This window comes from Drosophila santomea, chromosome 2R, assembly GCF_016746245.2.
Source record: "Drosophila santomea strain STO CAGO 1482 chromosome 2R, Prin_Dsan_1.1, whole genome shotgun sequence".
Taxonomy (NCBI): Eukaryota; Metazoa; Arthropoda; class Insecta; order Diptera; family Drosophilidae; genus Drosophila; species Drosophila santomea.
Genome location: NC_053017.2, coordinates 13,732,493 through 13,746,622, shown reverse-complemented (window position 1 = coordinate 13,746,622; position 14,130 = coordinate 13,732,493). Strand labels below are relative to the sequence as shown.

The following is a 14,130-nucleotide window of genomic DNA, read 5'->3' as shown; positions in this document are numbered from 1 at the left end:
GCCAGCTTTCCAAAGCCTAGAACACTACTACCTGGCTATCCAGCACTCCATGGCCCTCAGCCACGTTGGGCAAATAAACAAACAATTAAAAATGAAAGCGCCAGCACAGAAACTACTGATATCGCCGGGAAAGTCACAACGAAAGCGGGAGACACTGAATAAAATGAGGAAGTGCTGCGCATAGATATGCTGCATTTCTAATTCTCTAGTAAATAAGTTCTAAGATTCTAAGCACTTCCATTTTTCAAACCTTTTATACATTCGTTGGACATTATTGTAAGCATTTCTGTAATGTTTTCCCTTAATGCATGAACCAATTGAATCTAGTGGCGTTTTTCCTGCCAAGGGAATCGTATAGTTGAAATAGCCACCCTGCTCTGAATTTCCTCGGCTGTATGAGTGCTTCTCTTCGTAGTCTCCTTTTTCTAGCTCGCCAAGTAAACAGAGAAGTGGCAGCAGCGCACACATACATATGAAGGTGAATGTGTTGAGCCAGCGACTTAAAGTGCGTAAATGAGTAAAATACACACACAGGCTCAGGAGAATAGAAAAGTAAGTGGCAAATGGTAAGGTGAACGGGAACAGGAACAACAACATAGTGTGGCGCTTATTATGCGTATACTTAACATTTATTTCTGCCAGACAGAACTTTTATGTGTGCGTGCACACACACACGCGCACTGAGATAAAGTCAGTGAGACACTGAGAACGCAGATACGCACACACACACACACACACACACAATTTCAGGGGCAGAGCATAAATCTCATCGTGCATTCATCAATGTCAAGCCACAAGTTTGCTTTTCATTTGTTATGGCTTTGCCGTTTGCTGGTATGTGTGCGAGCATACAACTGTGTGCGTTTCTATCTGTGTCTGTGTCTGTGTGTGTGTGTGTTGGTTGTATTGTTTAGCGCATAAAATGCCAGTGCCTGCATTGAAATTTTTACGAGAGCGGTTCAATAAATTTCGCAAAGCAGTAAAATAAAATAACAATATGTAGGAGTCAGATTGTGAGAGGAATACCATTGGGATATATTTGATTTTCAACGAAAAAGATTTCATAAATAAATGAAATAAGATAAAGGTGTGCAACTATATCTTTCATTTTCACTGAAATTTGAAATTCATCCTATAGCCAATAAAAAACAATTTGCTGAACTCAATCAAACACACCTCGGTCAGGATTTGCGGTTGAGGACGTTCTTTGTCCGCCATCGTCATTCTGGCCATCCGCATTTGGGCCAACATATTCTTATTTGCACATCATGCTGCGATTTGTTGGCCAACACACACACACACACACACACACACACACATACGCAAGCCGATGCCTTCAACTTTGGCTGCGAAATAAGTAGCTAATGCGATGTGATTGTGTCAGAAGTAGTGTTCAAGCAATTGATTTGCATACGCTCCCCTGCAGGGCCCTGGTAAATCCCAGACTTCTCTGGCATGGAGTATACACACAGTACACACACAAACAACAAGTGCAACAGAAATGGCTGCCTCTTAAAACTTCATGGCATTGGCAGTAAAAACGACAATTGCCGAGCGCAACTGTTCATAAACATTGAGTGCAGCTCGGCAACTACAACTACAACTGCAACTGCAACTACAGCATCAGCATCAGCAAACAATGACAAGGACGTTCGTGGGGTGGCTGGTGGGTAGTGGGTGGTAGGTGGCGGGGCGTAATGCCAGGGACTAGCTGCACAAGTCGATTTTATTTAATTGCACACAGCCACAAAGTGCAGCTCTCCTTGGGGGAGCTGGGGTAGCCACACCCTTCAGAATCCATCCAGAATCTCCATCGCCCCCATTGGGCACCCAATATTCTGGTTTTACGAGCGCCAGGCGCCAGATTCAAAGCAGCCAGGCTATCGCCTCCGTCGACATGAGCGCACACACATTAAGCAGCTCAGCTCAGCTCAGCTCAGCAGTGGAGATCTCCCGTCGGACCTACACTGCAAAATGCGGGGGTTGCATTGCCTGAAATGTAAAAATATCGCACAAGCATTATGTAACTATAAGTAACTGATTTTTTCGAGTGAATCAAAAACATAGGAATATGCACATAAACCTAAAATGAGTTGACAATGTCTGGAAGTCAGCCAAAAAGCGCTTGTACAATAGGCCCTCAATTTCGGCAATCTGCGACTTTGGGGACTCGGACTTGGCCACTTTTCCGAAACGATTGTAGTTGCCCTGGCCGGCGGCTATTTGTCTGTACTTAAAGTTGACTTTAAGATTTCGGGGTTTCTTTTTCCTTTTTTTGTTGGACTTTAGAAGGCGAACCCGCCTTTCAATTTCGAAACACATGCAAATGAGCCGGGTCGATGGCTGATTTGGCTGGCGGCATGTGATGGCTTCGCACCTCAAAGTCAGTCCATTCAATTGAAACGTTTTGCAGCCAACAAGCTCGAAAACAGCCGGAAGCGCAACTCACTCGAGTCATTTGGTGGGGCCTGCCTACCCAAAGCACAAAAAAAAAAACAAAAAAAGGAGAAAACAAAAACAGGAGCCGGAAAAACCTGAGGTCTTGCGAAAAAGTGTAACAAGCAAGACAGCAATTCATTTGTAAACACTTGAGCACGAAGGGAGCGGAGAAGCCAAAACACAAATCAAAAGATAAACGGTCTGCCGTGGAAGCAAAGATGAAAAATTGAATTGGCCAGGCGGGACAGAGAGGCAAAATTGGTTGGTCGACGGACAAGGACTCACAGGACTCGCAGGACTCGCAAGACTTTTGGGAGCAAGACTCGGCAATGCTCGGCAAGACAGCAGACAGCAGCATGTTGCGTAAATAAAGTGCGAATTTCCAAAAGCTGTGCAGACAAATGAGCGACCACTCAAGATGACAAGTGACCGTCCATGATCGATGCAAAGCGGCAGCGGGATGGGCGGCTGGGAATGAGTGGGAAATTTTTGGGGCAAAAAGAAGCAGCACGACCAGCTGCCCCACGCCATCTGTTAGTGTCAAACATATGAGGGCGGTGAAAAGGGAACGATGCCTCGGGGGTTATGCCAATGAAGCTCTCTGTCGATGTGATGGGATAGAGAAAAAGAATGAAAACGAGCCAAGAACTTTGCAATATAAAGCACAACACGAGGCGAAGAAAACGAAATTCCCCAATAGCAAATTGAAAAAAATTTTCTCAGAAGCAGAGCAAAAAGTTTGCCATTTTTTTTTTGTTTTGTTTTTTTAGGGAGAAGCGGTGGGCTGGAGATGGGAATGAAACTTTGGACTGTGCTTTAAATGTCGATAAAAGTTTCTTGGACGCCATGGTAATAATATTTGGCCCCCAAGACCAAGTCCAAGCCCATCCAGGCAGCCATCGGCAGCCAATCGCATCCAGTCCAGAGTAAGAAGTCCTGCGGCCTGCTGCTGCTGTTCGCTTAATCTGTTGGATTGCTATTTTCAATAACGATTATTAGCCGCATCCAGCGGACTCGAGGAATCTCCCTTGGGGGCTTCATTTCGCTTACTGTTTATTGAAATATTCAACATATTTAGCTGGGCCGGGCAGCGCTGGAAACTTAATTAAATATATTAAAGGCTGATTAATAAAATAACAAAAATGAAAATCAAACATCAGGCCGCCGGGAGCTGAAAATTTCCTCATTAATATTAACAACTTAATTAAAGCCAATGCCACCCACAATTTTTCCACCCATCGAGTTGTTGTCCACCGTCTGGGGCGATTATATTTGCAATTATGCAAAGTAGCTGCTAGTTGGATGAATATATATACATCTACATATATATGTATATTCCATTTCGCGTTGTTGTTGGCAAAGCCTGTCAATGCGTTCACAAAGTTTAATATTAATAAATTTTTAATCAAAGCCCTCACCGGGGCGTCAACCTGTGCTAAGTGGTTGCGGTGGGGCAGGAGCGAAGGACTTTTTGGGGGGATGCGGGTGGGATGGGTTTCCATGGAGGTCAAGTGTGTGCCAGACCGCCTGCGGTGCAGGTGGTTTAAATTTTCAGCGGTGAAACACGAACTGTCAATCAGCACAGTGGTCAGGGCAATTAAGACGACGGCTATTACAGCAACTAAAGAATTAAATGGCATTTCAGGACTCAAAGGAAACTGGAAAAAAGGAAAAAAGAGAGCAGAAGTGCAAAAAGAAGCGGCTTAAAAATTACACGGCTAAAGGATTTAAGCCAAGTGCACTACATTACTTACCATTCGGCAAAGAAAATAAGCTATTAAGCTTCGAATTAAGCCAGTCGTTGATTATTATCCAATATAATCTTAAAATATTTTTAAACTTAAATTCCTCGTATCCTTGAAGTTAAGGCACACTTTTATCAATATGCTGGCGAGGGAGATCCTGCTGACTTTGCCTGTATTAAATACAGATTCAGTACCACTTTTCACCCCTTCAAAATCAGAGACCCCGCCATTTGCTACACGTTTATTTGCATGAGAAAGAAATCACGTCGCACACGTGGCCGACACACAAATCTTTGAGCCGCTGCTACCTTTACACTCACACTCGTACACACACACACACACTCGCATACACACACACAATCATCCTGGCACTGGCACACATATTCATACATCTTTTTTATATTCGCAAATTGTGCGCAAAAGCGTAAAATCATCTTTATGGGGGAGGCGTCTGCCTCGGATTCGAGCCTTCTTGTCTGCTGGCCATCTTCTGAGGGGGGCTCGTGTTGCTGAAATGGCACATCCTTTAAAGGAGTATCACCTCCGCGCAGAGGCGGATAAACAAGATGTTGGGAAGGGGGCACTCAGTCAAATACATTATGCTTATAAGCCGTGAAAGTTGTAGAGATTGGTGCACAACAGTAGATTCATGTTTTCTATATGCTTATTGAAAGTTGTTCAAATTAATTTAAATTCTGAGCCAAACTAAGAAACTGTCCATAAAATAAGCTAATATTTTAGTTAAAAAACCAATGTTATTTTATACACAGATGCCCACTAAACTAGGGTATAAAAAGATCCCCTTTGACGGCGGCCCTGTCCTTTTGTTGCACCGTGACTAATTGATCGAGGAGTGTGAAAAGTGGCCGCCACACCCTCTTAAAACCGCATCCTGCGAGCTGGATCATGCATAATGCAAGGAAGTGGAGAGCACAGATGCAGCTCCAAACACAACTGGATGTGGCAAAGTAAAAGTGCCGCAAGCGAGGGAAAAAGTGGAAGTACAAAAAGCATGTCAAGTTGTGGCACATTTTAAATTTATGCCAGACTTGTGCCACCTAGTACCCCCTTGTAGCCTCAAAAGCTTTGGCTCATAAATTGTTATTGTGTGGCAAAGACGCCCATTCTCAATGGGCTAAGCAAAGTAAACAAGAATCCGTAGCACAGTTTTTGGGCGACCGGAATGAAGGCAGAGGCGAGTCCTTTGGACAGGATATCTCGTCGAGTGGCGGCGTATACACACAGTAATGAAGCAAAGTGCCTTTTGCACGCCATTCAGCGAAAAATCAACTGGTCGAGCACCAGAGTGCAGTTACTGAACTTCAGTTTTTCCTGTTGTTATGGGGCCCGGCGGCAAATAAATTCATTTCACTGTCTGGAAAACGTCGAGCAGCGCATTGGGACTGACGTATGGACATGGACGGATGCCTTGGCCTAGACGTGGTGCAGGAAGTGTTATTTAAATGCAGGATATTGTCCGGGGAAATTTATTATCGTGCCGTCGTCCTGACATTAAGGAAAATATTGAGATATATACGGGCAGTCAGCTGCCAGACAACGATGCTCAAAAGTAATTAAAAGCCAACAATTTCGCTCCATATATTTTACTCCGTGCCGAGGCTTTGTTTGCAACAAACTCCTTTTTAATTTCTTCAAGGACCCAATGAACGACTTAAATTTTTTACCCAAAAGTATACAACTTAAATGTTCCATGGGCTTGCGGCGGCTAACATGCGGATCAATCACTCTGGTTGGAATATTTAATCAAATTACAATTCTATTTGATGCCCGACGTGGCCAACATTTGTTCTCGTATTTGTTTGCTATTTCGTTTAAGCTGCAATTTTTTCTTTTTCACAGGCCAAAACTTTAAGCCAACCAACAAAAAAAAAGGAACAGCTCTTTTATCAGTTCAATTCCATTGATAGGAAATAGATATGGCAGTTTACCCTAAAATGGTAGTGATTTTGCCAACTATTGAAAGGGAGATTAGCGTGAGATATCAAGAACTTGAAATAGTACAAAACGAAATAAATAAATAATCTATGAATAATCAAATAATTTATTTTTAAAACCTAATGTATCTAAGTAAGAATCTCTTGAATAAAATTGTGTAGTTCAAACCAGAGTATTTGCACATTCGACTTTTGCCATTCACTTTCAAGTTCTATTTTTTGTTCAGCTTTTGCGCAGATAAAAAATGCATTGAATGTTATTTATTTCACGCCCGCGTTCAGAACATGAAATAAGCTGCAATTTAAATATTTGCATACTTCGTATGTCCTCTTTTATTTGCATTGTTGAACACGTATGTATGTGGAATGTGGAGAATCGGTGGGAAAAGAATGGGCGACTGACAATTTGTTTCTGTAGTGAAAAGCTTGCGCTTGAATAATTGAACAAAAGCTGCTGGCAATTGAATATTAATGAGCAATTAGCGGAGGACACTCCACAAACCCTAATACACCAAAACAAACTAAGCCAAGTGCAATTCGCATGGTCAACACTGCGTATGGGCAATATTTATGGCAAACGCACACCCAAAAGAGCCATAAAACATGCCAATGAGTTAACCAAGGTGCCGACACACACTCGGGCGATATAAATTATTTGCAGTAGACTGATTGGCAAAAGCAATTGCAGGCGGCCAAGGAAAATGGAAAATGGAAAACAAAACTGTGCCAGCAATCCGAAACTGAACCAGAAACAGAACTGAACAGAACTGAACTGAACTAAACTGAAGCTGTATACGTATACATAGCAGCTGCAACCGCAAAATGAAGCGGGCGGTGAAAGCCGGGAAAATTGTGAGGAGAAAGCAAGAGGAAAAACTAAAAGTGGGCGGAACAAGGAGGCCAATGAAAGGCCGTTCAGGATATGGGAACAAGGCGCAAACACTCGACTGCAAAGATAGAGAAAAATGGCGCATGAAATGAAGCGGAAATGGTGCAAAAAAGGAACCGAACAACAGAAAGGGGGACGAAGCGGAACCGGAAGTGGGACTACGAATGCCGAGAAAGTGGCAGGGAGCCACTTACTGAGCTGAACTAATATGTACATTAGTATCTTTTGAATGCATGCGAACAACTGATAAATGTCTGGTCATGTCTGAATCTATACACATACACACACCACACACACACACCAACACACACACAGAGCTGCACATTCAGCATTCTAAGGCATGTGTGAGTTTGTGGTGAATGAAATCGAGCGTCGCATGAAATATGTATGCCATTTATTATACTTTATTTTAGTTTGCCCCGCCGCCATCCGTTTTCCCTGAACCCTTCCAAGTACAGCAAACAGCTGGCATTGGCAAGGGGCAAACAATGAGGCATTGCTTTGGCTTGCATTCGGAAAACTGCACTTTGATGGGACACACACACACACACATACCCAAATACCACACTCACAAAAAAGCAGCAATGTGACATGTGGGTGGATTGAAAAGTTTCGCCAGATTGGTAAACTTGATTCGTAAGAGAAAGAATTAATTGAAGTAATAGATATGTTATTGTTCAGCCTTTTTATCAGCGAAACAAAACAACCAAGAAAGTCAAGTCAAACTCTTCTTTGATTAGCTTACAGTGGGGCATTTCTGCAATACTGTGGAATGGCTTTACCTGGAATTGTTAACCTGCTTTTAAAAATAAAATATTAATATTTATCACTTCCACTTAAGCCACCCTCTCGATTTAGTAACTCACTTGATTTATGACTTGGCTGGGTAAACAACGAAGGCAAAAAGAGCAAGTGTCTGTGAACTATTTCGCAGTAAAGGCGGCATACACAACTATTGCATAGATAGGCAATTTTCGTAATTGCTGCTATGCGGATGCGGATGCGAATGTGAATCCGAATGGGAATCAAAATGAGTGGTATGAGGGGGGCGTATAGTGGGGAACATGGTCAGGAGCCGAGTGCGGTGAACCAAAGTTGATTTATAGCCCTGTGCGTCCTGTGCCGCTGCTTCAAAGGACACACTGCATAAATATGCGATAAGCTCGACTATAAAAAGCGAGTGACATACCCACACACACACACACTCGCAGCTGCTGACGCACACATGCTCGTCGAAACACATAGATACAGAAACAGTTGGCAAACACTTGCATAATGTATGCAGGCGACTGCCGGACAAGTTGCGAACCGCAACAAGTGCACTCACCATGGCTAAAATGGGAATGGGCGAGGGGTTCGGCGGGGCAGTGGGGTGATGAGATGGTGAGGTGGTGGGGGGCAGGGTCAGACAGGTGCGGCTTGGTGTGCATTTAAGCGACATGTGTCGTCTTCACACTCAACTGCACTTCAAACGAGCCCAGTGCACGTGGCCAAGTTTTAGAATCTACTTCCCAGTAGGCAACTGCAGTGATACCTCACTGTCACTGAAACTTAAACTGCATAATAGATGCATTTTACATTTGCGATATATTATTAGCTTTTTATTATGAGCATTATTTTATAATAAACTAAAGGAATGAAAATTCCAAATGTGTTTTATAAGTTAAGAAAATATTTGAATCCTTAACATTGGGTTGTAAAAAAAGTTTACATGTAGTTACCTTGAACGCCTGTGAGCTGGCATAAACTTCCGCATTAAGTCGACTTTGAACTTGAAAACGTTAGTTACACGGCCAATCGCAAAGCGCATGCTGGCATTTGAAGGTTACTAAGGTGGAAACTTTTTGAACGCACATAGAATGAAGGGCCTCTTGCCACCCAGAAACCACAGGCAGTTGCGTAATGGTGGGGCCTCTTAACTGGTCTCCATCTCAAAGGAATTCGAGGAGAATCTCCAGCCTTTGCTTCCATTTTTCTTCTTTTTTTTTTTGGAAAATTGCATACAGCAGCTAAGATTCAAATGAAGACACGAAAGCACATATGTCAGACGAGACGTAACGCAAGTGGCTGCTAATGAAGCCGGTTTGGAAAGAGCATTAGGTGGAAAACTTGCCATTTGAGAGCGAGAATAGCTGGAGCAGCAGCGTGTTCTTTGACAGGAATCCTTGGGAAACGCAAGTCAAGTGGCAGTTTAATGACGTTCTGGGCTTGGAGCTTCATGCATACATAGAAGCGAATTTTCCATGCACTTTACATATCAAAGACTATCAAATTACAGATTTGTTAACGTATTTCTGTTAAAGTTAAACGAGTTTTAGGTAAAAGAGAGCGTAAAGTCAAAGAGAAATATGTAAATAATAGAATAAGATACTTTTATAGTTCTGCTGTCAGCAGTATATGCCGCTCTTTTACGTACAAATAATATTAGTAAGTTGGCCAAAGTCCCCGTTCTGAACTACTGGGCTATAAACTCGTGGGCATTAAACATGCAACATTTTCGCTTTGGGTTTTACGGCGCCGCACTGCGTTCTACATAAGAGCACGTATGCCACCCACGCACAGTTCTCGTAAAATTGCGAATACTTTTAGGTAAAATCAATTTATCAAGTATTGAAAAGTTATTAAATAAAATAGTAAAAAGTATATGCTAAATACATAAATATTAATTGCCATATATATTAAGTTGCTTAGTAAAGAAGTGATCATGATAGAAATGTATACATCACATGTACATTCATTAATCTATCTTCCAAAATCTATCTATGAAATAAATATTAGATATTGAGGAAATATGTATTTATTTGTTTAAATGCACGGATTTTACCATGAACTATCTTTACAAACTAGTTGGCTGCCCACAGTTGTAGCCGTACACTTTCAAGTAAATGCGATGACATCCTGGCAGGGAGGCTTTGGTCCTTGCGATCTGCTCCCTTTGCTCTTATTTTCTTACTTGTATGCGTTTTAAATTTATTTTGCCGCCTGTGTCGCAGCATTGGAGCATCGAAAGGCAAAACTGGAGGGGGCTGAGGGGAAATGGAGCCGCTGGCAATGGCGCCTGTCGCACGCACGCAAAACTTCCGCCAGTCGCACACATATGCGTAAATGCGTTTACGTGTGTATGAGGGTGTGTGTGCTTGATTGTGTGTGTGTGTGTGTCAGGCCTGGGGGAGAAAAGAAAGGAAAGAAAATAAAGAAAACAACGCTTGGCATGCCAGTCTTCATATTTATTTATCGTGCCAAGTGATTCCGTGTAATTGCAGAAATTGCGTTAAATTATTTAACAAGCGGGCGCAGCAGCGGCAGCATTTCAAATTCATTTACACTTTACGCACAATGCGGAAAGGAAATTGAATACAATAAATTTCACAGCCAAAAATGCCGCAGACCTGCAGGAAATTATTTTCCACCAGGCATGAGGGGCAAACAAAAAAAAAAAAGAAAGGAACAAATATGTTTTGGGGGCAACCGCAGAAATTCAATTTGCTATTTATTAGTATTAGTTAGCTGGGCACGAGAATTTATTGTCTAATTGAATTCTTTTTGCTTTTCGCAGAATGCAGACACCAGAGGAAGGCAATCGGATGTGAAATTTACTTCAAGGATATGAAAATAGCCATCAAATGGGCCATAAACACACGACAGCAAACGGAAGAGCTTAAATAAACCAAAATGAGTACAAAACATCAGTAGCGAGCAACAAAGCCAAAGTCGGCAACAATCAACAGAACAAAAGCAACACTGCCACACAGAGAAATCTAAAGAAAACATAAAAAAAAAGAAAAGAGCACAAATAAGAGGAAGTCGAAAAGAAAAGTGAAAGCCAAAAGCCGAAATTGTAAACGCTCCATGTAAACACTCGAAAGCTCGTTAGGATAATACATCCTGCCCGGCACCGAGCACACGCTGGAACAAAAAGCGCCACCCGAGGAGAAAGTGGGGAAAGTGCGGCAAATAGGGAAAGTGGGGAAAGTGCGGCAAATAGGGAAAGCAGGGAAAGCAGTGAGAGTAGCGAAAGTGGGGAACGTGGGGAAAGTGTCACCATGTCCCGTACCGCCTGTCTGAGTGGCCGCCAGCTGAAACAACGGCACCATCCCAAATGCCCGCCCACCCACACAGACACACACATGCGCCAGGAGGCCATTGCCATTGCTGTTGCCTTTACCGTTACCGTTACCGTTGCCGTTGCCGTTGCATAGTCGCGCTTCCGTTTCCGTCAACTCCTCATTTCCGCTGCGGCTGCAATTAAGCGAAGCGAAGCATCCCGAAAAACACACCGAGTATCCACAAAATGGCGCACGAGACCAGCTTTAATGGTGGGTACACATGAAGAATGCGGCAGTTAGGACATTAGAGTGATATCCATTTACTGCCCTTTGAGGGTCTACTACAATGAAAAGCTTTGAAATAAAGAAGTCTTAATGAAAAATACATAAATTGCCTTTTCTCAGTGTAACTATGAATATCCGCCATCATGTAAATTCCTCTTTCTTCATCATTTCAGATGCGCTTGACTACATTTACATCGCGAATAGCATGAATGACAGGGCCTTTCTGATTGCCGAACCGCATCCCGAACAGCAGAATGTCGATGGTCAGGACCAGGACGACGTGGAGCTGGATGAGCTGGAGGACATTCCGGTCACGGAGGATGGACAGCTGGAGGACACAAACAACAACAACAGCAAGCGCTACTACAGCTCCGGAAAGAGACGAGCGGATTTGATAGGCTCCCTGGCGCTGAAACCACCGCCCACCGATGCGAACACCACCACCGCCACCGGCTCACCACTGGCCACCGCCGCTTTGGCAGCGGCAGCCGCCAGTGCCTCGGTTGCGGCAGCAGCTGCCAGGATCACGGCCAAGGCGGCGCACAGGGCACTGACCAGCAAGCAGGATGCCACATCCTCGCCAGCATCCTCGCCGGCCCTCCAACTGATCGACATGGACAATAACTATACGAATGTCGCAGTCGGACTGGGTGCCATGCTGCTAAACGATACGCTTCTCCTCGAAGGCAACGATTCCAGTTTGTTTGGCGAGATGCTGGCCAACCGGAGTGGCCACCTGGATCTGATCAACGGCAGTGTTGGGCTTAATGTGACCACCAGCAAAGTGGCCGAGGACGACTTCACGCAGCTGCTGCGAATGGCCGTCACATCGGTGCTGCTTGGCCTAATGATACTGGTCACCATAATTGGTGAGTACTCACTGAAACCCGTATAAAACAAGAGGTACACTTGGAAAATTCCTTTTGAAAATACAGGACAATGTTATAATAATAATTAAACCTTAATAAAAGAAGTTGAAAATCTTTCATAGGCGGTTTCCAAAAAGTAAACAAAAATTTGAATTTAAAAATATTAATTTTTTATATGCTACATGCTGAGCGTTTTATATTATTTTGAGTGTAAGCCAAAGCCCAAACATAGACATAATTATTTCAGTCGCTCACCGAGCCATGCCATCCAAAATAAATTCCACGAATGCCAGTCTCAGGCACGCGCCTTCTGCTTGCCTCCTAATCCTTGGGGAATATGGCAAACAATTCAATAAGGAGGACCCGGAGGGACTTGTCGGGCGCCTCGGCTTCAGTTGTAGATAATAAAATACGCGTAACTGATATTTATGATACTGGCAGGGCATTTTATATTATTTATTATTGTTGTTATTATGGCTCAGATGCTGAAGCAGCATCAGCAGCAGCAACAGCAGCATCAGCTCAGTCTCAGTTATTAATAAGGCAGCTCAATGACGAGGAACAAAATTTGGAATGGGTAGACGTAGACGATTCGCATTGGGAATGGGAATGAGGAAATGGGAATGTGAAAGAGGCCGCTTTTGTTGTTGGCTACATTCATTACACGCATTTAGCCATAAATCCGATGGCAAACAAACCGGCATCCATCTAGGCAAAGACATGCCGCATTAAAATTGACAGTCAATCAATCAATCACAGTGTGCCCCGCCCACTTCAATTCAAGTCGAGCGGGAAACTTTATGTTCACGTTGTAAAATCCAGAACAAAATGTATCAAAATCAGGCAGTAACAAATGAAAATGAGGCGAGGAAGCAAAATAAGCAGAGCAGCCGGCTGAAATTGATTTCATTAATTTAAGTAGATTTCATTTCAATTCGTATCGTTTCGTTTCGTTTCATTTCATTTAAAACGGCCAGCACACAAAAGTCAAGAGGCAAATAAAAATAACGAGCGCTGAAAAGTATGCTACGCTTCTTAACGCCACTCCGAAAGGATCCTGTCTGAATTGAGCTGGAAGCCATTCACATGTCTCGCTTCCTCTTGCTTGTTTCCATTTTGATTTCCTACTAATTTGTGTTTATTTAGTTTTCCCTCTTCCGCCTTCCTTTCATTCACTGCGTCCCATTCCGTCTTTTAGTTTTCCTTTCTTCCCGCCGAGCTCGTCCGCTTTTGAACTTTTGCATTTTTTTAGTCGCCTTCCAAGTGGGACGGCAGCAGCATTTAGCATTTAAAAAGAAAATGCTAATGAGTCTTAATGCTAATTTAAGCTAGATTGCTTCACGCTTTCGGTCACTCGGCAGCCGAAAAAAAAATAATGAAAAGTACCCGGAATAAAATGTCGACATGGGGGTTGCCAAAAAATATATGAATTTAATGGTTTTAATACTATTTGACCCACTTATTATTCGTTTTGGAGCTGATTTGGAAGCGTTTTTAGAGATGGAATTTATAAAGTGTTGACCAGATCTGATCATTTTTATTAACCCTCAGCTTGGAGAACAATTTTGTACTTGAATAAATATTTAAATCTGAATGGTTTATTTTATTAATATAATTAAATGTACGTGCTAATGAGCATGAACAACTGACTTACTCGTAGAACTTTGGGTCTTGAAGCAAATAGTGAGTTTTGTTGAATTTTGCACCATTACACTAACACCCCATGATAGGATTATAAAATCCTTCCCGGGATGCAATGCCTCGAGTGACCCCCGTGGTGAAGGCACTGCATGGAGCTGAGAAACTGAAAAACGCAAACAGCTGGCAGGCATGGGGCTCGTCTACTTGCCTTCACTTTGACACTCAAGTATCTAATTGCATGTACGTAGGGTGCGCCTGTGT

The 14,130-nt window shown here is 43.0% G+C and overlaps 1 protein-coding gene across 1 annotated transcript in view; it reads left to right on the top strand.

The window, feature by feature from the left end:
• The window catches only part of LOC120445461 (5-hydroxytryptamine receptor 2A), a 61,725-nt gene that overhangs the window by 12,545 nt on the left and 35,050 nt on the right, over nucleotides 1–14,130 (top strand). Inside the window, exons 2-3 of the mRNA XM_039625905.1 lie at nucleotides 10,585–11,344; nucleotides 11,533–12,228. Coding sequence (XP_039481839.1) covers nucleotides 11,320–11,344; nucleotides 11,533–12,228 — 721 coding nt within the window. The 5' untranslated portion in view covers nucleotides 10,585–11,319. The remainder of the gene's footprint in view (nucleotides 1–10,584; nucleotides 11,345–11,532; nucleotides 12,229–14,130) is intronic.